Below are 23,551 nucleotides of genomic sequence, written 5' to 3'. Positions count from 1 at the left end.
TATACTACCAATGACCTGAAAGAATAAACACAACTTCCCAAACTGTCCCTCCTTCTCCCAAGGAGCAGCTTACTTATGGGAGGAAACACTGGGAGAATTGTTCATAGAATGAGAAACTCTTAGAACTTTAGGGAGTTCAGATGCAGCCAATGCAACTCCAACTATCCGACTCCTATTCTCTTGCCAGGTTTGTTGCATGAAAAAAAAAAAAAAAAAAACACCCTTCCATTTGGGAACCTCTTGTTTCCTGGCAGGTTGTCTGAACCCTACACAAAAACGTCTCTTGCATCTTTGCATCTTCTCAGGAGAATGGTTTATATATGTCACCATTTATATATAAAGGGGGTGTGTGTCCACATTTGTGTTTTACTTAATATACTTAATACATTTTGAAGCCTGTACCATGGAGGTGAAAAGGGAAACCTCACTAAAAGTTAATATTTGACATGAAATATGTTAAGTATCAGAAATATTTGGAAGTTTTCATTCTTACATGAACATTAAGTGTATGAAAGAGTGATTTTGACGAAGCCTCTTCTTATATTACATATCCTGTTTTTTCTGCCACTAAAGTTCTATTTCTATAAATCAGAATGCAAAGCCAATATCCTAGCTTCTTGGATGCAGTTTAACTCTTGGCTCTGACAACTAGTAAATTGGTGACTTTTTTTTTTTTATCTCAGTTAGCTATTGGCAAAAATTCAGAATTGGGTGCGTTTATTTCCTGCATCCCAGAGAATGATTTCCCAGGGACCAGAACATTTTCACATTGCTGAGCACAGCGAGTCAATGTTGACATCTGTCTTGGGTTGCTGGGAACATATGCATTTATTACTGTTGAAAGGAGCATTGTTTCTATTGCTGACATCTTCATAGTTCTCCTCAGTCAAACTGGGTTTATTGCTTAAGCTTTCTGCTCTCCCTGAAAGTTATTCACTGAAGGTGGGGAGTCTCTGTTGCCACCTTTTGATAGGCAGTCTTGTGCAGAAAGCAGCGGTCCCCAACCTTTTTGGCATTCAGTAGAGGCAAACATCCACATTCTTTGAAGTTGATTGGTTGAATCCACACGTGGGAGCCATGAAGGGCCAACTGTATACCAAATTTCTAGTGCTTTAAATCTGCAAATTTTCTTAACATCATCACTTTTTAAAAGGCTAACTGCACTTTATATCAATTTATCTACATGAAATCACATTTACCATATCATGATTAAATACTCATATATAGATGACTTTTCCTATCCCTACAAAACACCACTTACTTATAACTGTACTTAAAAATATTTATCAACAACTTGCAAACAATAAAACCATAAAATCAATGAAGATGAGAGCTAATGCGTGTTCCTTTACATTTTATTTGTCATAAACATCAATACAGCAAATACGAAGGCTTTTAAATAACTTTTTGATGTAAAGCTTAACAATTAAAATTATGCTTGCTCCCCCCACTCACCCCAATTCAACATGCAGACAGTATTTATTTTCATATATGCTGATTCTAGAGTATTACAATCTTTTAAGTTTTACAAGAGTATCTCTGACCTGTAACTTAAAATGATTTCACAAACTGTATACAATCATGGTATTATCCATCATTCATATAGTCCCCAAGGTGAGTACATTTACACAATATTAACACCAAATCTGTGTTTTTAAAAACATCATAGTAAGTCAAAGCACAAAACCCAGGATCTCATTTTAAATGTGTTTATGAAGACTGCTGAGCTCAAAGCATGCAGGTATTTGTGACCACCTGGATGAAGCTGGATATTGAAACTCCTTCAGTAGGTCCAATGATGTAATTTTTCACTCATCCCAAGTATCTCCATATTTGTTTACTTTGACTAGGAAAAAAGCACAAATAATTGATGATTCCAAATAGTGATAAGTAAAAGACATTAAGTTTGTTGTTATGATGAAAGTTATGTTTCTCTCTCATTCGAATAAAAAGCACAGGAGAGTCAAATTGTAATTATAAAAAGTGGCTGGCTAGACTTTGTGAATTGGGGGTTGGGCATAACTACAAATGCTCTGCATCAAGAACTTAACATAAATACTTGATCCTCATCACAACCTTATAAAGTAAACATAATTCTCATTTTAAGGGTGAGAAAACAGATTAGTAACTTGCCCAAGGTATAAGCCCTAACAAGTAGAACTGTGATTTGAACACAGGTCTGCTTAGGTCCAAAGCTTTAGTGTCTTTACAACTTAACCATACTACCTAAGTAAGTGTGGTATATAATATAGCATACACAAAAAACAATTACTAGGAAATAAAAACAACAAACACTTGAATTTTGTTTTTCACAAAAAATACAGTAAGAGAAATGGTCAAGTCTTCAGGTTGTCGTGAATTTGATCTTTTCTCCCAGGAGCTGTAATGCTACTATGAGAAGGAAATAGTTTCCAATATTCCTGATGTGAAACATGCTTCACTGTCTTGTCTAGGCTTTCAATTTTCGGCTTCTCTTCCACATGGCCTCCATCTGGGAATTAAAATTCTTCAGAAGACCCAAGTAAACATAACAATGTAAAGAAGCTTGTCACAGTATGGACCCTTTTTGGGAATTCATTAAGGCAAAACTATTTCATTATTACACAAGACATTATATATCCTTTTCCCATACATTTTGCCTTTTCCCCTGCTCTTGTGCCCTCATGTGTATATGGGTAGAGTTTTCTAGAAGCTACATGATGTGTGGTGACATTGCTCTGACAGCTAATGGAATATGTGCTTGGGTTTTAAAAATTTCTCAGTCTTAATTTATAATTACACAAATATCAACCATAAACTAAAGTTGAAAACTTTAAGCAACATTTTCTGACTCTGAATTGACACGGTACTCACATCAAATTTTCTGTCTAGATTCAAGAACATTCTAGAAAATCACTGAACTATTTCATTACAGGTCTTTTCTTTAAATTATATAAAGCACAAAAAAATAGCTTTCCTCTACAAAAAAAAATTAGTTTCACATTACTGTGTCACGCAACAGAACTTCGAGATTGTTCACAGTGGAAACCACAAATGTCAAAATCCAGCAAATGCTAAAAAGTTAACCCATTTCCTTTTCTCAATCTATTACTACAGAAGCCCAAATCAAACTATTCCATCTCAGATACAGTGCGACGTACTATGCTGTGCAGACACAGAAAGATTACACAAATGAGAAAAATACCGCTTTCTGCTCTCACAGAGCTCACAGTCTAAGTCCTGAAATTAATCAGCAGAACAAAGTACCAATAAGTCTTTACATATCACAGAGTGACAGCCACTGGATGTACACAGTTTATGCTAAGTGTTTTTAAACAACAAACATTAACAAGTATGGTAGATTACAAATCTATTTCAAAGCTAGATTTTTTTACATCAGTAATATGACATAGATACTAGCTATCATTGTTACAAAAACAGAATTCTAAATGAAACAATTAGAAATAAAATTAGCACTAAAAAATGATTATAATAACAAATACTAAGGATTTTTAAGTATTTTTGCATTTTTGTATTCCTTGTGGTATACGACTTTCAGGAAGGTACCAAAGATCTTTTCCTTCCTTTGATTTTTAAAGTAGTAAACAGAAAACCTTGAAACAATGACACATCCTCTGAAATTCCTTAAGAGACAAATCATAAAATTCTATACTGAAATAGCTACAAAACCATATTCAAAAAACGCCCTCTTTCTTTAGAGGTAAACTTCTGTGTCAGAAAATTTACTTTGGGTAATGTACAGCAGTGCCAAAAGAACTTAAAAGCCATGATTTCAAAATTTACAATTACTTATAAAGGTACTATTTTTTTTTTAAAAAGTCAAATTTCTCTTTTGGAAATGCTTTTAAAGCTGGTTTGTAAGGCATGTAACTCTTTCAATTTCACAAATGTACAAGAAAATCCATCTCATTACTCAGGATTCTGTGGTTCTGCCAGAAGTGGCATTACCGCCTGTTACCAAGCTCCGTCTCCCGATCCGGTTACACAGCAGAGGCATCAGTAGAGAAAGGCTATCAATTCCCAAGGTAATTTGTTACAAGGGAAAAACAGTCGAATGGGTATATAATTTCTACCTTGTATTACAAAACTAGTCTCACTGACTTAAACCTTACTATTTGGACTTCACTATTTTCTAACACAAAATAGCCTTTGGAACATCTTACAAATGTAAGAACTGGTAACTGTGAAATAACTGTTCTTTTAAAAAATTTTTACTTTGGTTAATTGCTTAAAGAATTAAACCACACATTAATATAATTAACGCTATAAACTAATTGTTTAGTGATTCAGACTAAACTATCATACCTTGTTTTTTTGGCACTGTTTCCTGCATAGGCCTGACTGAGGGGTCAGTCTTTTGTGTTAAAGTTACTTCATATGACTCTCTGTTCTTATTCCTTAATTCCTCATATGTAATACTCTTTCTTTTAGGACTTTCTTCAAGGTTGGGATCAGGTCCTAAAACAACAAACAGTTAATAAATGGTGATAAAAAAAGATTTGGATAAATCCAAAGCAACTAAATTTTACAAATGTTCTTTATCCTACAATCAAAATAGAATAAAGTGAAATAAAGGATCAAATTATTACTACTATTCCAAAGGTACTATACTTTTCTGTAATTATAAAACTAAAATCTACTTCCGCTTACACTTTTAAAAGCTTTTATTTCTAAACATAGAAATTAACATCCAAAATTTTAAAAACTAAAATGGGTAGAAGAATGGGTATCATAATATATTATATAATAGTAGCATTTAAACTCATTAAGATGCTAGTATCTTAAAGTAGAAAGTTTTTCATACTGTGTATGGAATTAAAGAGAAATATATTCTAATGGTGACAACTGAATATAACTTGACACAGTGTAGATTTTATTTAGTAATATTTCCATAGTTAAATTTTCCTATAACCACAGACTCTACATGCAAGCAAATACTACCAGCTATTTTAAAAAATCATTGATTTTACCTATTTATGGAATTTAAACAAAAATACTTAAAATAACTACTGAAAAGTACAAAATAGTCTTTAATCAGAGTATGGATCATTTTCAATTTAGTCGAATGGATGCCATACTGAGGCAGAAGTACCAGCTATTAATATAATTTTGGCCTGAGAATTAGCATTTATCTCTCACAAACAGTGCCAAAGTGTGAACATTTTATGTATTATCAGAGTCAAATACCGATGTAAAAATAGTGAAGTGGTTACTCTTAACACTGGTTGACAGGATCAAATATTGAACAGCTTATAAAACATATAAACAGCAAAAAAGTCCATATAAATTTTTTTTTTTTTTAATTTTTGAGACAGGGTCTCACTTTGTTGCCTAGGCTGCGTGCAGCGGTGCAATCGTAGTTCACTGTAACCTCGAACTCCCACGCAGCTATGACTATAGGTGCATGCCAAACACCCAGTTGATTTTTTAATTTTTTTGTAAAGATGGGGGTCTCACTTTGTTGCCCAGGTTGTTCTCAAATTCCTGGCCTCAAGAGATCCTTCCACCTCAGCCTCCCAAAGTGCTGAGATTAGAGGCATGAGCCACCCCACCCAGCCCATATAAACATTTTAAAAGAAATAAACTTATGCTAACGAAATACTCAGTGAACTACTACTTAATTTACAAAGTCTTATACAACACACCAAAAGTAATTATTTTTCAAAGAGGTTTTCAATGAGACATACAAATTGGGCAGATCATTCTAATAATACAATCACATTAATTAATTTTTTAAAAAACAATTTTTGTTAACTGGCCCTAATTTGGAACTCAAATGTAAAATCCCAGTGAATAATCAGAATTTTCTAAGCAAAATAACTATACATGTTTTCAACTATAATCTTTTATTGTACTAAATGTACTGATACAAAGCAAAGAGGATTTAAATTTCTCCTATTAGTTCTACCACTATACCATGGTTGAAAACCAGATTTTTCTTGCTGAGAAAAGAAGAATGCAAAGAAAAATACTATAACCTTCTATTGGGCTTAAAACACTTTACATTCCATTAGTAATAAGTAATTACTGAACTCATTTCCCTTCTCCATACATGGCATTTTAAACGTTCTGAAGGAGACAGTGTGCATCCCACTATCCGAGGGAGACAGTGCCAGGGAGCCCTGGGCTTTATCCCCACTGTCCTGACAATCAGTGAATGTCCTTGGGCAAATCACTAAGCTTCTTGGAATCTTGGTTTTCTCAATTGTGAAATATGAGAGTTTGACTAGACGATCTCTGAACTGAAGTTCCTTCCAGGTCTAATACTTTTTCTTATCCAAAAGAACAGTATTTTATTGTTCTAAAATTCTGTGATAAATTAATGAAAATAAAAATTAGAGAGAAGATTGGGGAGAATTTTTTTCACTTAAAAAAGCCAATGACGATATCCTACAACCGTACAGAGAACACGATTTACCACTTGGGGAAGGTTAAAAAGAACTGGAAGGAATAAAAAAATGTAAAACACCACTGATTTAAATCTAACTGTAATAAACTCTTAAGTCTCACAGTAGCTACAAAAGAGTGCTTTCTACTTTCAAAGATTAATATCTCTTTGAATTCCTGGTAAAAGCAAGCGGAACTAAGGAGGGCAAGTGGGACTTAAACAAAAGGAGACGTGCCCTGGTAGGCGAGGACAGTCTCTGGGGCACAGCAAAAGGAGGCCACTGCTGGCCACGCGGAGAGCAGTGAGAAAGTGGCAGGCGGGATTTGGAGAGGGGACAGAAAGTAGAGCAGCGGACGGGCGGACGGCTGCTGTGGAGGGCATGAAATATTATAAAACCTGGGCCTTGCTGTAGTCTCTGGGTAGATACCAAGGGGCTTTTTGTTTGTTTGCTTTTGTGTGGAAAAGAAATTATATAACACGGAATTTTCTAATGCAAATGGCAGGAAGGATGAAAGTCATTACAAGGGAAGAGTTGGTGCAAGTCTAGAAAACAGTAGTCCTCGCCTTTTACCCGTGGTTTCAATTTCCTCGGTTTCAGTTACCCGAGGTCAACAATAGTCCGAAAATATTATGTGAAAAATTCCAGAAATGAGCAATTCCTAAGTTTTAAATCGCACACGGCTCTGAGTGGCACGATGACATCTCACTCAGCTCTGCTCCATCTGCCCAGGATGTGAATCACCCCTTCGTCCACACTGTTTACACTACATGCCTGTTAGTCACCTAATAGCAATCTAGGTTACCAGATCGAGAAAACATAGTATATACGGGGTTTGGTAATATCTGCGGGGTCAAGCATCCAATGGCGGTCGTGGAATGTACCCCCTTAAAGGGGGGACTACTGTACAAGAATGGACTGAATGTGACACTGGGAAAATGAGACACAGTGAGAGACAAGGACAGCTGCCTATGGAGATAAGATGGTGACTTTAACCACTCTCTCCCTAATCTGCCCACTGCCACACGCTTCCCTTTCTGACTAATCTGATGTTGTCTTTGTTTCCAACTATCTAGAAAAAAAAAAAGGAGTTGAGAATTAAGAGTCTCCATAACTTTCAACCGAACTCTTTAATCATCCGAACTTCCACTCTCTCCTGTCTTTTACTTTCTGCAAGGTACTGTCGACCCTCTTGACCCCACTTTGCTCTAAAGTAGTGCTGTCCAACATAACTGCCAGCAATGATGAGACTGTCCTATGTGGCACTGTCCAACATGGTGGCCCTAGGACATGTGGCTGTTGAGCAACTGAGATGCTACCAAAGCAACTGAGGAACTGAATTTCATTTAATTTCATTTAATTTTTAAGATTTACAGAGTGTGCTCTACAGAGGTCCACAATCCCTTATTCAAACCCTTGGGGTCAGGTATGTTTCACAATTCAGAGTTTCTTGGATTTTAGAAAAAGACCATAGTATATATCCCTTATGTTACTTAATATCCATCAATTCAGAGGTTTTGGGCAGCAATGAGTAAGCAAATCCATTAATATTTCTATAATGAAATAAAGGAAAAGTCATATTAGGTAAAGTAAATAAAGACTATATTTATACAATTTATGTCAGTTTAGGTCACGGTTTGCTGCCAAACAAGTTCAGGTCAGATTTTATTACTAGTTTAATTGTTAAAAACAGAACAAAGCTTTTGGTTTTCAAAGCCTTCTGGATTTTAGGATTTTAAATAAGGAATTGTAGACTTGTATCTCCTATTTCTAATTCCTCAACTTTCACTGCAACCTAGACTGAAGAAGGAAAGAGACTAATGTTTGTTGAAAAAGTCTTATTACTTGCTGGGCTTTGCCACTGATTATTTCATCTAATTCCAACAGTTCTTTAAGATAGAGATTATCATTCCCATTGAAGAGATCAAGAAACTAAAAAGATTATAAAGTACAGTTACTTGCCCAAGGTCCCACAGTTAGCAAATGCCAATCATGATTCAAATCCAGGCCTTAATCCAAAATTGACGTTGTTTCACTTACATGTACGATCTTCAAAGCTAGTATTTACACACATTTTACAAAGCGTTATCACAGGAACTTTCTCACTTGACAACAGTTCTGTAAGGCAGGTAAGTATTATTTTTCTTACATTACAGACAACGAAGCTGAGAGCCTTTAAAACCAGACTATCAAATGTAACCTTTTAAAAAAGCCATCTTGAAGCCTCTACTCCCTGAGGTATAATTTATCACTTTTTCACTAATTCCACTTGTGTTAGTATTTTCAATTACTGGGACATATTAGTAATTTGTCCTTATATTTCTGTATCTGCTAACAGACTGAGAGTTTTTCAGGGACAAGAACCAAGTCTAATTTATCTTTATGTCTTCCATACCTAGCAAGAGTGCCTGACACCCATTTGTCCTCAAGAAAAGCTGAATGAATGAAGGAAGAAATAAATGAACAGAATGAACAAACATGCTCAGTTTAGGCTGACAGCTGCTGGTGGACATACAGGTGATATCCAGCAGAAAAGGTCGCCAAATAAAGTTTATACATACTCTGGACCATAAAATGCTGAAATTCATTTCAAGAGAAGTTTCTACCTTGGGCAATATGATCAGTAATACCAGAGGGAGCAGATTCATTCACAGAAGCACTGAATGGAATTGGCTCATAACGAGGAAGCATTTCTCTTTCCATGTTGTCTGCTGCTGGGGATGTCACAAAAGATGACTGACCACTCACATTTGAGTCATATTTTGACTTTCGGGAATAATGCCTGTAAAAGAAAATCATATTGTATAAGAAATATGAGTCATGGCCTATACCTTAAAGTGCTAGGGTGTGACAACAAATTATCCAATTTCTAAAACAACTGTAACTTTTAACAGTTATTTGTAAGCAATAAAATGAAGTCTGTTTCTTTATGGCACAGAAACATTTAAAAAATGTCCTGACCCCCCTATACAACTTAAAAATTATTACTCTTAATATAGAGAAATAGAAAACGCACATCTGACTTTATCTAGAAAGTCTAGAGTCTAAATAGTCTAGAGACTATTTTAATGTGTTTTAAAGTTCCTTCAGATCAGGTCTAATTTCAATAAACATGTCCATTTCCCTTATCAGTTGTGAAGTTACTTCCACAGGTAGGAGTCTACATAAGAACTAATTTACTAAAACAGATATCAGTAATACTATCTCTCATGAGGTTTTACATTGCTTGCCATTTTATGACATGATCATTTATCTACCAGTCTACTTAATTACCTTATTATTTATTTAGCTACCTATCCAGACAGATTCATTTATCTATACTTACAAGAACCAAACAAATCACAATCTGAAGAAAACCAGAAAGAGCTTAAACATTGTTTTATTTATTGGACTTAGAAGTCCGAGATGTTTAACATTTCAAAGTTTCTAAAGGCGTTTTTTTCTTTCAATTACAAGCAATATGACCACATTACAGAAAATTTGGAATAAGGGGAGGGAAAACCCTATAAATCTAATATTTTTACAAGTATATACTTTTCTCAAAAGAGTCAATTTTATGTATAATTTCATATGCTACCAATTTCAGTTTATCAGAAGTATTTCTTCATGTTGCTTCATCAACTTCATAATCAAATTTTTAAGTAACTTCACAATGTTCCCTTAACAGATATAACTTAGTTAACTATTCACTCCCCTTCACAGTTTAAGGTTGATCATAGTTCTTCTTTATTAAAAGTAAATTTTCTCTATTAAGAGTAAAGTTATAAACAACAACTTGTGCCTCCAGTTTTTGGTTTTCATTTTGGCTAGATTTATAGAACTTAATAGGAAAACTCAAAGGATTCCAAATGTTAAAAATCCCAACATATGTTGACAAAATACTATCTGAAATACTTATAACAATTTATACTAGAAATGTATTCAGGTACCAGTTCACTTTTGAAATTATTTAATCAAGAATTAACTATTATTCCTAATATGAGGCCAGATTATCAGAACATTATCAATGTACTATTTATCTTCAAGAAAATTAAGCAAGTATTTTCTTCAATTCATTGCTCTACTATTTCAATTCATATTCCCTACTATTTATTTATAGAAGCATTAAAATGAAAAGTTGGAAACTGTTAAGAGGTGGAATTGATAAAATTTTTAAATTCAAAGAAAGTCCAAAATACAGTAATGAAAGGTTGTTTGCTCAACAGAATCAAGATAAGATCCTTTATTCTAGGATATGTACTTCCAATAAGATGTAATTCTGTTTCTAAAACCATGGTAGCAAGTCTTGTGTTACTTTTTAAAGTAAATTCCCTTTACCCTACAGCAAATGGCAAATTTCCAATGGCAATTCAGGAATGTTTCAAGCCTTGAATTATAGCAGTATCTAACTGTTTCTTAAAAATTAAAAACCTTAAGTAAAGATCAGAGTCTGGCGTACCCAGGTGGTGAAGACTGCCGTGCTTGTCCAGATCGTAAAGCTTCTCCAAGAGGGGAATTTTCAAGATTCTTGAACTTCTCTTGGCAAGTTTTCACGTAAGAAAGCTTTCCAGCAAAGTATCCCATGATACAAGCAACTTATTTGTAAAAGTAAACAAAAAGTGTGACTGAACATGCCTTTTAGACAAAAATATTTTCTAGAAGAACATTTTTTAAAAAGTGATTCTAAATATGACTTTGGTTTAGAAAGACTGAGATTTCCTGAAATAATGGCAAAAGTACTAAAACTAAATCAGACTCAGTTCACAGAAAGAGTCTATGGATATAATTCACTTTCCTAAAATAAACCAAGATTAAGTTGTTATAAATAAATCAAGTCTAATTTACTAACTACCTTATTAATGTATATAGGAAAGATGTGGTAAAGGTATAATGAAAAGAGGAATAGATGAGGAATCATAACATCAGAGTTCTAATTCTAGCCTAATCACAGGGCTTTAGGCCATTTATTTTCCTGTAAAATGGGAAATCAATCACCCAGCCAATTTCACCAAATTGTTTTAAAAATAAATTAGATGCAAGAAATCCCTTAAAATAATAAATTATGGAGTATAACCTAAATGTGGAAATTACTGCATCATGTATTTGTTTCCAACACAAAAGACAGGCTAACCTGAAAGATTTCACTTCTTTTTAAAGAGTGATTTAGCTTCTTTTTTTATTAGCCATATTGCAAAATGTAAACTAAAGAGATTTCTTTTTAACTATTAAGCTTAGTTTTAAATATATTTTTGATTAATCAGAGTATCTGCACATAGACCAAAAATTTATTTTCAAATACAAATCTTTACAATAATTTCAAATTAATAGCTCTATTACATTATAAAGAGAAAAAAATGCCTCTTTGAACTAATGATTTTTGATGCTAACAATAAAATACCCATAGTTCATTTAATGAAAAGCTTAAACTTTTCAGATTTGTCAGAAAAAATAATCACATAACTAATATAAGATATGACAAAAGTATTTGATAAAATTAATGACTTTAAGTAAAAAAGCTAAGAAAACTACAGTACTATTCATACTTACATATAAGTTTAGGGATGGAACCATATTTGGGATGACTTGAAAGTATTCCTAAAGAAAAAAAAGTTAAGTATTTCTGAGTAACATTGTTGGAAAAGGAAAAATCAGTACAGACTACCTTTAAATATTACCTGACAACATTAGGTCTTTCCAAGACCTGGAGAACTCTATGCTATTTAAAAGAGAGGACCAACAGAATATAGTACCAACAGAAATATGAAAAAAATCCAAAAGACTCTACAAACTATTATTCAGTTCAGGCAGAATAATAGGCACCATAATTTCTCCTTTCATAGCTCCCTGTGCCAGTTTTTCCTACAAGGTAATGTGATTAAAGTGGTTTTTTTTTTCCACAATACAGAAGCAATCTCACTCTATAAAATAACTTAAATGACATATAAGTGTATGTCTATAGCTCTATATACAAATATCTGCACATACGTATCTCATTTAAGATTTCTGTCATGGTGTAGCACATTGTAATGAGGTTCTTTGGATGTTTCTTAAGTAAACAAGTTTTTACCCCCCGAAATCCTCCCGTTTACCTCCAAAACTACTTTTATCAATTGGTTGTGTGAAGACTGAGTTCTGTACTTCATACTGCTAATGTGAAAAGGGTAAAACTTCCTATCACGGTCACATTTTTAGAGGAGCTAGTTCATTAAAAGACAGGATTCCAGGCCATCCTTGAGGTCAACCACCCTCTGCTCGGACATCTTCCCATTACCAGGCACACAGTTCACGAAGCAAATGTAATGAGCAACTCCACTGCTTACACTACTGAATTTTAAAATGCAGAGACTGATAAACTGAATACTTCATCTAAACCCAACTCTACATGAACACACCGCACTAACTGAGCCAAAACAATGTGGGACAAGAAAAGTTTCCTTAGGTGCTTGTAAAAAATAGATTACCTACCTGCCAGACCCCTGACATTCTAATTTTTTAAAAAATGCTAACTCATCTGTACTCATCCCCCCAGGTGATTTATTTTTCTTTATTTTCTTCAGAGACAGAGTCTCACTCTGTCACCCAGGCTGGAGTATAGTGGCACAATGACAGCTCCCCAGGTGATAAGACAAAGCTAGTTTAGGGAGCTATTCATCTTTAAAGCAGTACATAAGAATCACTTAGAGTTTGTTAAAATACGGATTCCAGGGCTCCACCTCAGAGATTCGGACTCAGAAGGTCTGGGATGGGTCCCATGAATTTCCATTTCTAATAAGCTCCTAAGTGATGGTGTTACTGCTGGCCCACCTAGAACAGGTTTGCCTCTCTACCTCCCAACAAACCATCTCCCAGGTTTTTAATTACTTTCTTGCTCTTACAGATTGTTAATGGTGCTATTAGTGCAGGAGGGCATCAAATTCTCAAATCATATTTGAGTCAGTGGATTCACGGAGACAAAACTCTTTTAATATTGTAGAAATTCATCAATGATAATGTTTATTATATTGTCTTTGTTTTATCTAAAAATCAGGAAAATAACATGGTATACAAAATGTTAAATGAATTCAAAGTTTAAATATTTACCTTTACTAATTAATCCTTGAGTGATCAACATACTTGTTGCAGCCAAAGGCACAGCTAAAGGAGAAACAAGAACTTGTCAACATCAACAAAAGGAAAAGATTTTTGTCTTAAGTTCATTAGGAGACAAATGAATATCAGTAAAACCATCTAGGAAGTATATTACACAACTAAGACTTTTAAGAGATTGTTCCATTTTTAAAAGCTGTACTGTATATACACCGCGGAAAAATTAAAGAAGTATTTTAAATTTAGGAAAACATCACAAAATATTAAACAATGTAATTCAAGAACCATCTAGATTTCTGCTCCAAAATAGCCGGCCATTCATTAATATCATTAAGTACGACAACACAATAAAAGTACCTCAAAGTTACTTCTCAAGTTAGGCAAAAAAATCAATGAGGGAGGGGCAAGAAGTAAATTACCAATAAGAGCCACTACTACGAGCAATGACTGAATTCCACATTATCTCATTTGCTTTTTACCACATTTCTCTAGAGTAGATAGTATTACCACCACTCTTTTAAAGATAAGGAAACCGAAGCTTAGAGATGCTAAGTAACTTGCTCAAAGCCATACAGCTAGTTTGACAGCAGGTCCCATATTCTAACGAAATCTGACACCAGATCTCAAGCTTTTTTTTGAGACAGTCTCACTGTTACCCGGGCTACAGTGCCATGGCGTCAGCCTAGCTCACAGCAACCTCAAACTCCTAGGTTCAAGCGATCCTTCTGCCTCAGCCTCCCGAGTGGCTGGGACTACAGGCATGTGCCACCATGCCCAGCTAATTTTTTTCTATATTTTTAGCCGCCCAGATCATTTCTTTCTATTTTTAGTAGAGACGAGGTCTTGCTCTTGCTCAGGCTGGTCTCGAACTCCTGAGCTCAAACAATCCTCCCGCCTCGGCCTCCCAGAGTGCTAGGATTACGGGCGTGAGCCACCGCGCCCGGCCCAGATCTGAAGCCTTTAAGCTCCGTATTACACCGTGAATCAAAATACAAAATGTATTTGACTCTAATCAAATGGTAGCCAGGACAAGAATAAAAAAGCATGCATTTTAAATACTAACGTTCTTTCTTCTAAACCAGTTAAGTCCTTAAAACGATATAATATTACATCTATATATATGCCTATAATCCACAGAGAAGAACATAAAACTCTCATCATAATCTCAAAGGAGAGTATAACTTAAAAACAGTATGAATCACTGTCCTCTACACCAGTACTAACAGAATCTACAATGATGGGAGTCGGTCTTTGGCTGAGCAATCTTGCAAGCAACTTGGTGCGGGAACTTGACTGGTAAACAGTTCCCTACATTGGTATAAGTGGCTCACTGCTCCTGGACTATCTGTACATACTACAGTTCATTCTTTCCTTCTGGGAGTCTGCAATTTTGGTACCTGCTAGGCTTAGAGTGCCTGTGTGACCAGCCCCCAGTAAAAAACATGGGCGCTGAGTCTCTAATGAGCTTCCCTGGTAGGTAACACTTCACACATGTTGTAACTACCTGTTGAAGAAATTAAACACATCCTTTGTGTGTGACTCAGTGTGTCCACTGAGAAGACTCTTGGAAGCCTGTGCCTGTTTTCCTCTAGATGTCACTCCATGCTCCCTTTCCTTTTCCTGATTTTGCTTTGTATCCTTTCACTGTAAATTATTTTAAATACAAACAGCTACATGTGGCTGGTGGCTGCTACGCTGGACAGTGCCATTCCAGACCAGGGCACACATGTTCTATCAGGAGCAAGATGGTAAATATTTTGGGTTCTCTGGGCCACTCAGTTCTTGTCCCAATTACTCAACTGTTGTTTTAAAATGAAAGCACCCAGAAACAATACAAAAACAAATGAACATAGCTGTGTTCCAATAAAACTTTACTTATGCACACAAAAATATGAATTTCATGTCATTTTCACAAGTAACAAAATCTTCCTCCTTTGATTTTTTTCCAACCATTTTAAGACGTAAAAACAATTCTTCATGAATAAATAAACATTTGGTTTATGGGCTATAGTTAGCTCAAATCTGGTCTAAACTATACATGGGCATTTTAAGAACCAAAGTAATTAAGACATTTGAATTATTAGAGAACTTTGATGATTAAAATCCCTAACTTTAGAGTAGGGCATTAGCTTTGCCATCAGATACAATTTGCCCAAACCATGAATTCATGGTATTCTACTTACTAACAAATTTTACCTTTGCTGAAAAAGTGGTTTCTTTAATGTTGGTTGGTTAGAATGCCTTCATATACTATCATTTAAGGTTTTTCAAAGGACAAGCCCCTTTTAATTACAGCATCAATACAATTTGCAATCATTTTTCTTGTTCAGCTTGGTTCAAGAATTGCAACAGGAAGCACTGAACAATCACATAAGGATAAAAGGCAATGAGTGAATTGGCCATCTCTACAATGGACAATGTTTTCCCCATTTAATGCAATGAGTACCAGTCTGGGCTGGGTAATCTAGTACTTTGGGAGGCCAAGGCAGGAGGATCACTTGAGCCCAGAAGTTTGAGGCTGCAGTGAGCTATGATGATGCCACTGCACACCCGAGGGCAACAGAGGGAGACTCTGTCTCAAAAGAAAAAAAAAGAAACCAAAACAGTGTATTATGATTACCACAAGAGATTCTAGTACGAGTTCTACCATTAATCACAATGTCTGTGCATAAATTTCTTAACTTATTCTCATGCTATAACAGGATCGCTTTCTACTCACGTATTCTACTTTATGTCATAGAAGACAATAGTAAAATTGAAAGGAGCTTCAGAGATTATCTAGTCCTCATCCTAATCAGAGTAACCTGACAGCCAGAAAGGACAAGGCATTTGCTCCAAGCAACACAGCTGGTTAGTTTGTGGCAGCGACAGGATCAGAATCCAAGTCTCCCGACTCAAAGGTCAGTGGCCTTCTCCACTGCGTTATGCGACTCCTACTTCAGAGTCTATTAAATAATCTGTTTCTTTAGGCAAATCAATAATACCGCTGAGGAAAACCCATTCTGCATTATTACCACAGCCTCAAACTATATTCAGTATGTACAAAGACTCCTACAGCTCCCTGAACTCTTCTCCCCTCACAACAGCAAAACACTACTCTAAATTCATAATTGTTTTCAATAGAAACTTTTATTTTATTAATAACACTAACAGCCACTAATAGCCATTTAATAAAGATAGCCAACACTTATATAATTAAATTGAATTAATTAATTGAATTAATCCCCATAACAATTTCATGAGACAGTTACAATCCCCATCTTATGGATAAAGAAACTGAGGCACACAGACATCAGGAACTTGCCCAAGATCTCACAGCTGGCATCTGTGGAGCTGAGATTTGAATCCAGTCAGGCCCCAGACTATGCTCTTATCACTGTCATACTGTCTCATTTGAAAACCAGTAATGCACATGTATGAAATATTATTCATAGAATCTATCCCTGATGCAAATATGAATTCATACACCTTTTCAATAACTCCAGAGGTTGAGAACTATTGTAACATGTATTATGCAATAAACTGACCCTTTATGTACAGATGCTTTCACTGTGTGTTCGGGCACAGACATACTGGCTTTTGGATAGTGCATACGGCACAATTTGAAGCACCTGGAAATAAGATGCCTTCAGAGTTATACCTGAAGATTAACAGATAACAGAAAGTAGATCACTGTAGAAAGCTACCTTAAAGAAAGAGAATGGTCCCTAGATCAACAAGTCTAATTTTAAACCAGGATGAATATATTTAACATACCCTTAAAAAGTATACAAATTACCTCAGTAGTTTTTTACATGTTGCTAAATGTTTTCATCACCTTTTTCTAATCAACAGTCACAAGCTGACACTTTATTATTCATTTACATAAATACGTAAATGCCACATACTATATACAATTATTTGGTAATAATTAAGGTAGTAAGAATTACTACCTTATTTGCAGATAAAAATATTAAAGCAGAAAATTTCCTAATGCATGACTGTATCAGTCCTTCTAATAATTTTATGTTGAATTTTCTATAGTTACAACCAAGCTTTTATATATTTTCAATATGTGATGTTATAATATGCAACACCTAGGTTATTTAAGAGTCAAGCAATACTTATTAATATATTAATATTTTAGCTGCTGTAATTTCCCAGTAATATCCATATGGTATACAACTAAGAAGCTTTCAGCTTAACCTTATTATACGTTTTTTGTCTTTTCAACTTGTAATTAATCTATTTTAACACACAGGAATTACTTAGCCTTCTATTGTTTGTAAACCACATATTACACTGGTAACATTCAAGTATACACAGGCATCCTGCCTACTGATTGCTGTCCTTTAACGTATATACTTATACCATAATGCTGTTACAGCAATTTAGAATGTTAAACATGTACAACAGCATAAATTTATCAGCCAGAAATAAATCTGGACACCTTAGTTTCTATTTAGACATCAGCCTAACATTACAACAATCCTAAACCTTGTCTAACAGACTTGTCTTTTAATCCTGTGTCATCAAGACTTGAAAATAGATCATTTTATCCTATCTACTCTATCCAATACTCAAAAGATTAAAAAAAAATCTTTTGCCACAGTATAGCTGAGTTCTCTCAGAAATTATTCTCATTCTATGAGCCATCCAAAGTATTTAGAAGTCCTTGATTCGTGATGACTAAGCAACTAAATTATTCTCAATTGGAGATGTGCATTATTACGTAATTCTGACTCAGGTTCTTTCTATTAATAGCTTGAAACATCTGTAAGTCTCTAAATATTAGAGACAGGATAAAACGGCAAAGATTCTATTAAATGTATCATCTTCTTAACTGCTCTTGGTTTTTGTTGATTCTTTTACCACCACTTGATCCCTTATCCATGGGTACCACCCAAACTTTTACCATTGATTCCATCATTCCTAAACATTAATCATGTCACAGATACTACTATCAGTTTTATGTTTTTATAAATTAATTCCTAGGTGAATTCACCAACACAACTATACAACCCACCCTAATTTCTCAAGTATACCTTTGTTTCTATCTCTAGTTGCTTACAGATCTTCCACTATTGAATGTTACACTATGAACTCAAAATGTCCAAGCTAAACTTGTTTCCCCCTTCAAACAAGAACTCTAACTGAAGCTTTTAATCAGTAATGTCGCCATTCAGTCTCCTAAGCTGGATATCTTGAAGCTAATACTTGACTCTTATTGCCAAAAGCTCCTAACAGATTTCTCCAAGTACAATTTCTCATCCTTCTAACCCACCTTGCCACTGCTAAGTAATCTTCCTTTAAGAAACCTTACCAATCATCCCCTCGGCCCACAACCTAAAATACATAATGAACCAAACCATTAACTCCTATCCTGTTTTATGTTCCACCCTCAATGATAGGCCTCTGCAGTTCAACTGCAAGGATCTAACGGAGATCAAGTTATTACAGACTCTGCCTTTGCTCACTATTCCTTTCTTTTTTGTTGTTATTTTTGTTTTTAGAGACAGGGTCTTGCTCTGTTTCCCAGGCTAGAGTACAGTGGCGTCATGATAGCTCATTGCAACCTCCAACTCCTGGGCTCAAGAGATCCTCCTGCCTCAGCCTTCCAAGCAGCTTGGACTACAGGTGTACACCACCATGCCCAGCTAATTTTTCAATTTTTTTGTAGAGACGGAGTCTCACTGTATTGCTCAGGCTGGTGGAGAACTCCTGGCCTCGAGTGATCCTCCCATCTTGACCTCCCAATGTACTGGGATTACAGGCATAAGCCATGGTGCCTGGCCTATTCCTTTCATCTAAAAACTTCTCCACCTTTCCTCTTCATTTACCTACAGTCCTATTAGTTATTAAAGTCTCATTTACTTAATAAAGCCTTTTTTAGCCAATTCAATTCTGATTAATCTCTTTTTAAAATTCTTTTTTTTAATTTAAAGAATTTTAATATTTTTTACTTTTTTTTTTCTTTTTTTCCACTCTGAATTGCCAACTGAATCTTTTTAAAATTCTTATTGCAGCTATACACTTAATCTTTCTCTGGTTCATGTGTTAGCTTTGTCTCAAATACATCTTAAAACTACTTCAAGACAAAGATTATGTTTCACAAAACTTCTCTTTCAAGCCTAGTACCTTGCACATTATAAGCATACATACCAGGCTGACTGATGAAAAGGTACATCCCCTAATTGTTTAAGTTGCTTCCCCCGCTTTTTAAAAAAACATTCCTTGCTTTTTTGTTAGAATTACCTTATCTGAAAGGTTAGAATTACCTTCACAGTTTCCAGGTGAAGGACTACCAGAGTTTTGTTCAAAAATAAGATTACATTTTATGTATTGCTTCCAACATTCTCTGTATTTAAAAAATAAAATCTTGATATATAAGGTCTCTTGTCAGAAATCAAAAGCTGATCGTGTAATAACATTTCACACTGATAAAATAGGAAATTGTTTTTATTATGTAATGGTTAAAGTATAAGAGTTAAATCTCAAGCTTCTGTTTCAGACAGAACTGGCTTCAAGCCCAAACACCATGACTTACCACCTGTGTTAATGCTACATAATTTATTTAACATCTCTAAACCCCAATTCCTTCATCTGCAAAGTAATAGTTATCAACCTTTTTAGGTTGTTTTTATATAATCCACATACAGTCAGTAAATGCTAGCTATTACTATTACTGACGAAATACCTCATGATTTAAAAAAAAATATTCTAGAAATAATTACTTTAAAATGTATACAATTCCTTCCAGCTCCTTAATCAATCACTATGCCAAAAGTTTGCCCGTTTGTTCTGTATGATGTCATTATAATTTCAGGTACAAATTTTGGATCAAATTATGTTGATTAGAAAATTGAACTCACATCTGAACCAAAAGCTTTCATCATTGCATTCTGCGAAGACTCTTCTTTCTTCCTCTGTTGGAATGTAATCAGCCCCTATGTCTTTTTACCAAGGAAAATCAGAAAATATTAAAATATCCATAATAAAACAAAGTCTGAAAAATTAGCTTAGTCTAAATATTAACAAAATATATCTAGTATTTTTTTTAATCAAGTAATGAAACAATAGGCTTGTAAACATCTAACAAACTTTGACTTAAAACAGAAGTTAGTGCTATTAATACTATCTCCTAGTGAAGACTGGCTACATAATGTGCTAAGCCCACTAATGAAATGAAAATGTGAGAGCCCTTGTTCACATTATTAAGAATTTTAAGATGGCAGCATTACAGCATTAAACCAAGTGTGGGCCCCTGTGGGACTGCACAGGTGACATGCGCTTGAAACCAGCCCAGCTGCCCCTGCTACTCAAGGCAGTGAAATTTCCTTTACATAGAAAGTGCTTCTAATTATAAATACATAATAGATAATTACAAGGAATTGGTCTTGGAACTTCTGCATTCGGCTCTTGAAAGTCAGCCCTCCCATTCATCTTTCCTGTATCAAAAACATTTACATTAAGTATTAGAAACTATCATATGACACAGGTCAAAGTAAATCAAGAAAACCCATGATATATTAAAACTGGTCTAATGGCAATCAACCAACAAACATTTACTAAACATTACTAACATCTTAAGTACTCGATAAAATAAAAACAGCTAAATGAAAAAGTAACAGACCTACTAATTAACTTGGGACTGATTATTCATGTTAGGTCCCTTAACTGAAAAAGCATAGGTGTTTTATAAGTATTTATCAGCTGATTAATACCAAGATATAAAAAGATACCAATAAAGCGACATATTTTTCATCCTGAAGCTGGCTTATTCCACATTACCTGTGTTTTGTTCCTTTCAGCAATCTATGCCCAATGATTAGGGTAATTCCCCAAAATAGAAAAGGAAAAATCTCAAGGTATTTCTGGGCTTCTATTTTAAAAAATGAAATAATCATCAGGAAACATGCAACCTCTCCCACAAATCAGTATTCCAAAAAAATGGAATAACAAAGATGTCATATCCTTCTTCCCGTGGTGTAAAGCTAACAGCATATTCGGCATCCTCCAAACTTCGCCTCCTCCCCAGGAATATGAAAGGAAAAAAGCATGTTACTCCAAGAATATATTTTTTATTTAGTTTTTGTTTTTACCCATATCTCGGGACTTAAGAGACCAACAGATCAGATAACTGCGTATTTTACAGCACGTTTACATGGGATCATGATGACTCTCATTTTAAAAACAACCTGCAAAATGGCATACACAAGGAGGGTAACAACTGGGCCTTTCCATAATTCATTTAGTCAATACGCCATCCCCAGAGGCCTACTCCGTGCCAATGCTTCGGATAGAGAAAAGGAATAAAAAGGGTAAGCCGAATTCATGGATGGATGGAGCCTGCTGAATTAACTACTTTTATCCTAAAACTGTATTAGAAAAAAAAAAGGAAATCCTCCTATTTCCAACTAAGCATCCTTCCTAGAAACACCAGAAAGAGGCTGTCCAGGCCCCTTTAGACAATACCATTTTAATCTCTTAATTCCCAAGGAAAACACTGGATCGAACCCTCGCCGGCCTATGACCGTGGATTACTGCCCTGCATCCTCCACCCACTAGACCCACCTCCCAGGCCATCGCTGGGCAACACCCCCATACAAACCCGTCACCACGAGCTTCTCCCACTCACCCCCCTGGAAACACCCCCTCGCCTCTCCCGGTCACCCGCACTCAGGCGCCCGAGAGCCAGAGCACCATCTGTCCGCCCTCCGGCAAGAAAATGGCGGAAGGTGAAAAAGCAGCGGATGGCCGCGCAGGTGGGAATGCAGGGGGCAAAAACGGGGCTTTCTGCATCACTTCACCCACCTCCCGACGACAGCGGCAGGGGACGGCGCGGCCAGCCCAGGCGATCAGGGGCAGAAGGCCCGAAGGGGACTCGAGATGGGGCAGGGACGGGAAAAAAAAAAAAGCGCGCAAGAACGCCGTGGGGGGAGGGGGCGGACACCCGCTCGGCCGCCTAGAAGTCACCGAGACGCGAGCCCAGAATCACTACAACCCGGAAGCACCACCTTCGGCAGGAAATGACGTCAGACCTCCCCGCGGTGTGTCAGAGCAAGCAGCTGGGAATGCAAGCATGCGCCTGCGCTGTCTGCCCCACTCGCTCCGGCTCCACCCTCCCTTCACTCCCGGGCCGCGGCGCTCGCGAGCTGTACTGCGGCTGCGCTGGCGACCCCTGCGGGCCGGGAGCTCCGCCCCGTGCCCCCAAGATCGCCGTGGAGGCCAGACTTCCGGCTGTTGTGACGGACCTCTGTGCTCTTCCTGTGACCGACTGGCAGGCACGTTCTGGACCCTCTTTTTATTCCCCTTCTTGAGACTTACTGACTTTTTTTGAGATAACTTGTTTTTAGGCTTTACATAAGAAATTTATTTCGTTCTTTGAGCCTCTAGGCTACGTAGTACCAAGTAATTTTTAAGCATGCGCACTTGGTTAGCTGTCGGACCTTGCGTCTAACTCGTAACTAAGTTCTAGAACCTTCCGGCAGGGTAATTTATTGCCTCTCTGAGCCTCAGGTTTTTCTCATGTGAGAAAAGGAAATAATGCCTACTTCATAGGGTTGTTAGCATTAAAACAACACCTAAAAGGGGGCTTAAGCACTCTATTAATATCCATTAATTTGGTGCTCGGTACTTCTGTTCATCGGACAGCACGCTGCCACACCCAGCCGACAACCATTTATTCATTGTCATTCGTTTCACTAGTATTTATTGAGTGCCTGCTATGGGCCAGGTACTGGAAGTTACTGTCAAACAGTGAACAAGCACAGTCCTACCCGTTTTATCTGCTCCTAAAAACCTCTCCGATTTTTCATCTCCTTCTGAGCCCCTTTGCCCCTCCCCTCATTTCATCCTTTTCACTGCCTCTAGAACGCCCCGAATTTATTCTCCCATTGACATTTTTAATATGAGAGATAGCCATCTAAAACACAAATCTAACCCTTTGATTCCTTCCTTGGAAGCCTTTGACAGCTCCCATCATGCCCTTAGTAGAAAGCCCAGCATGACCTGGCCTCTGTGCCTCACTTGCTTGTACTGTGGTGTTCACCAGTGAGAAACAGCCTGTGGGCCTTTGTACTCAAACTGTTGCCTGTACACTGTTGCCACCCCCCCCCCAC

At 36.2% G+C, this 23,551-nt stretch overlaps 1 protein-coding gene across 4 annotated transcripts; it reads right to left on the bottom strand.

Annotated features, from left to right (window-relative positions):
- Positions 1–1,337: 1,337 nt before the first annotated feature.
- On the bottom strand, positions 1,338–22,439 carry OCIAD1 (OCIA domain containing 1). Of its 4 annotated transcripts, XM_045532983.1 has the most exons (10): positions 22,245–22,432; positions 21,222–21,312; positions 20,816–20,878; positions 20,303–20,383; positions 13,446–13,499; positions 11,913–11,960; positions 10,825–10,960; positions 8,993–9,168; positions 4,306–4,458; positions 1,338–1,846 (listed from the first exon to the last, which is right to left on the bottom strand). In XM_045532983.1, exons 3-10 carry the CDS (start codon positions 20,871–20,873, stop codon positions 1,809–1,811), a joined length of 744 nt encoding a protein of 247 aa, XP_045388939.1. In that variant the 5' UTR covers positions 20,874–20,878; positions 21,222–21,312; positions 22,245–22,432; the 3' UTR covers positions 1,338–1,808. The 4 variants fall into 4 exon arrangements, with proteins under 4 accessions (XP_045388939.1, XP_045388938.1, XP_045388940.1 ...); XM_045532982.1 differs by lacking the exon at positions 21,222–21,312; XM_045532984.1 differs by lacking the exons at positions 21,222–21,312; positions 22,245–22,432 and adding an exon at positions 22,069–22,207.
- Between the last annotated feature and the right edge of the window lie 1,112 nt (positions 22,440–23,551).

The sequence above is a fragment of the Lemur catta genome, chromosome 19 (genome assembly GCF_020740605.2).
Source record: "Lemur catta isolate mLemCat1 chromosome 19, mLemCat1.pri, whole genome shotgun sequence".
Taxonomy (NCBI): domain Eukaryota; kingdom Metazoa; phylum Chordata; class Mammalia; order Primates; family Lemuridae; genus Lemur; species Lemur catta.
This window is presented reverse-complemented; position numbering and strand designations above follow the sequence as displayed.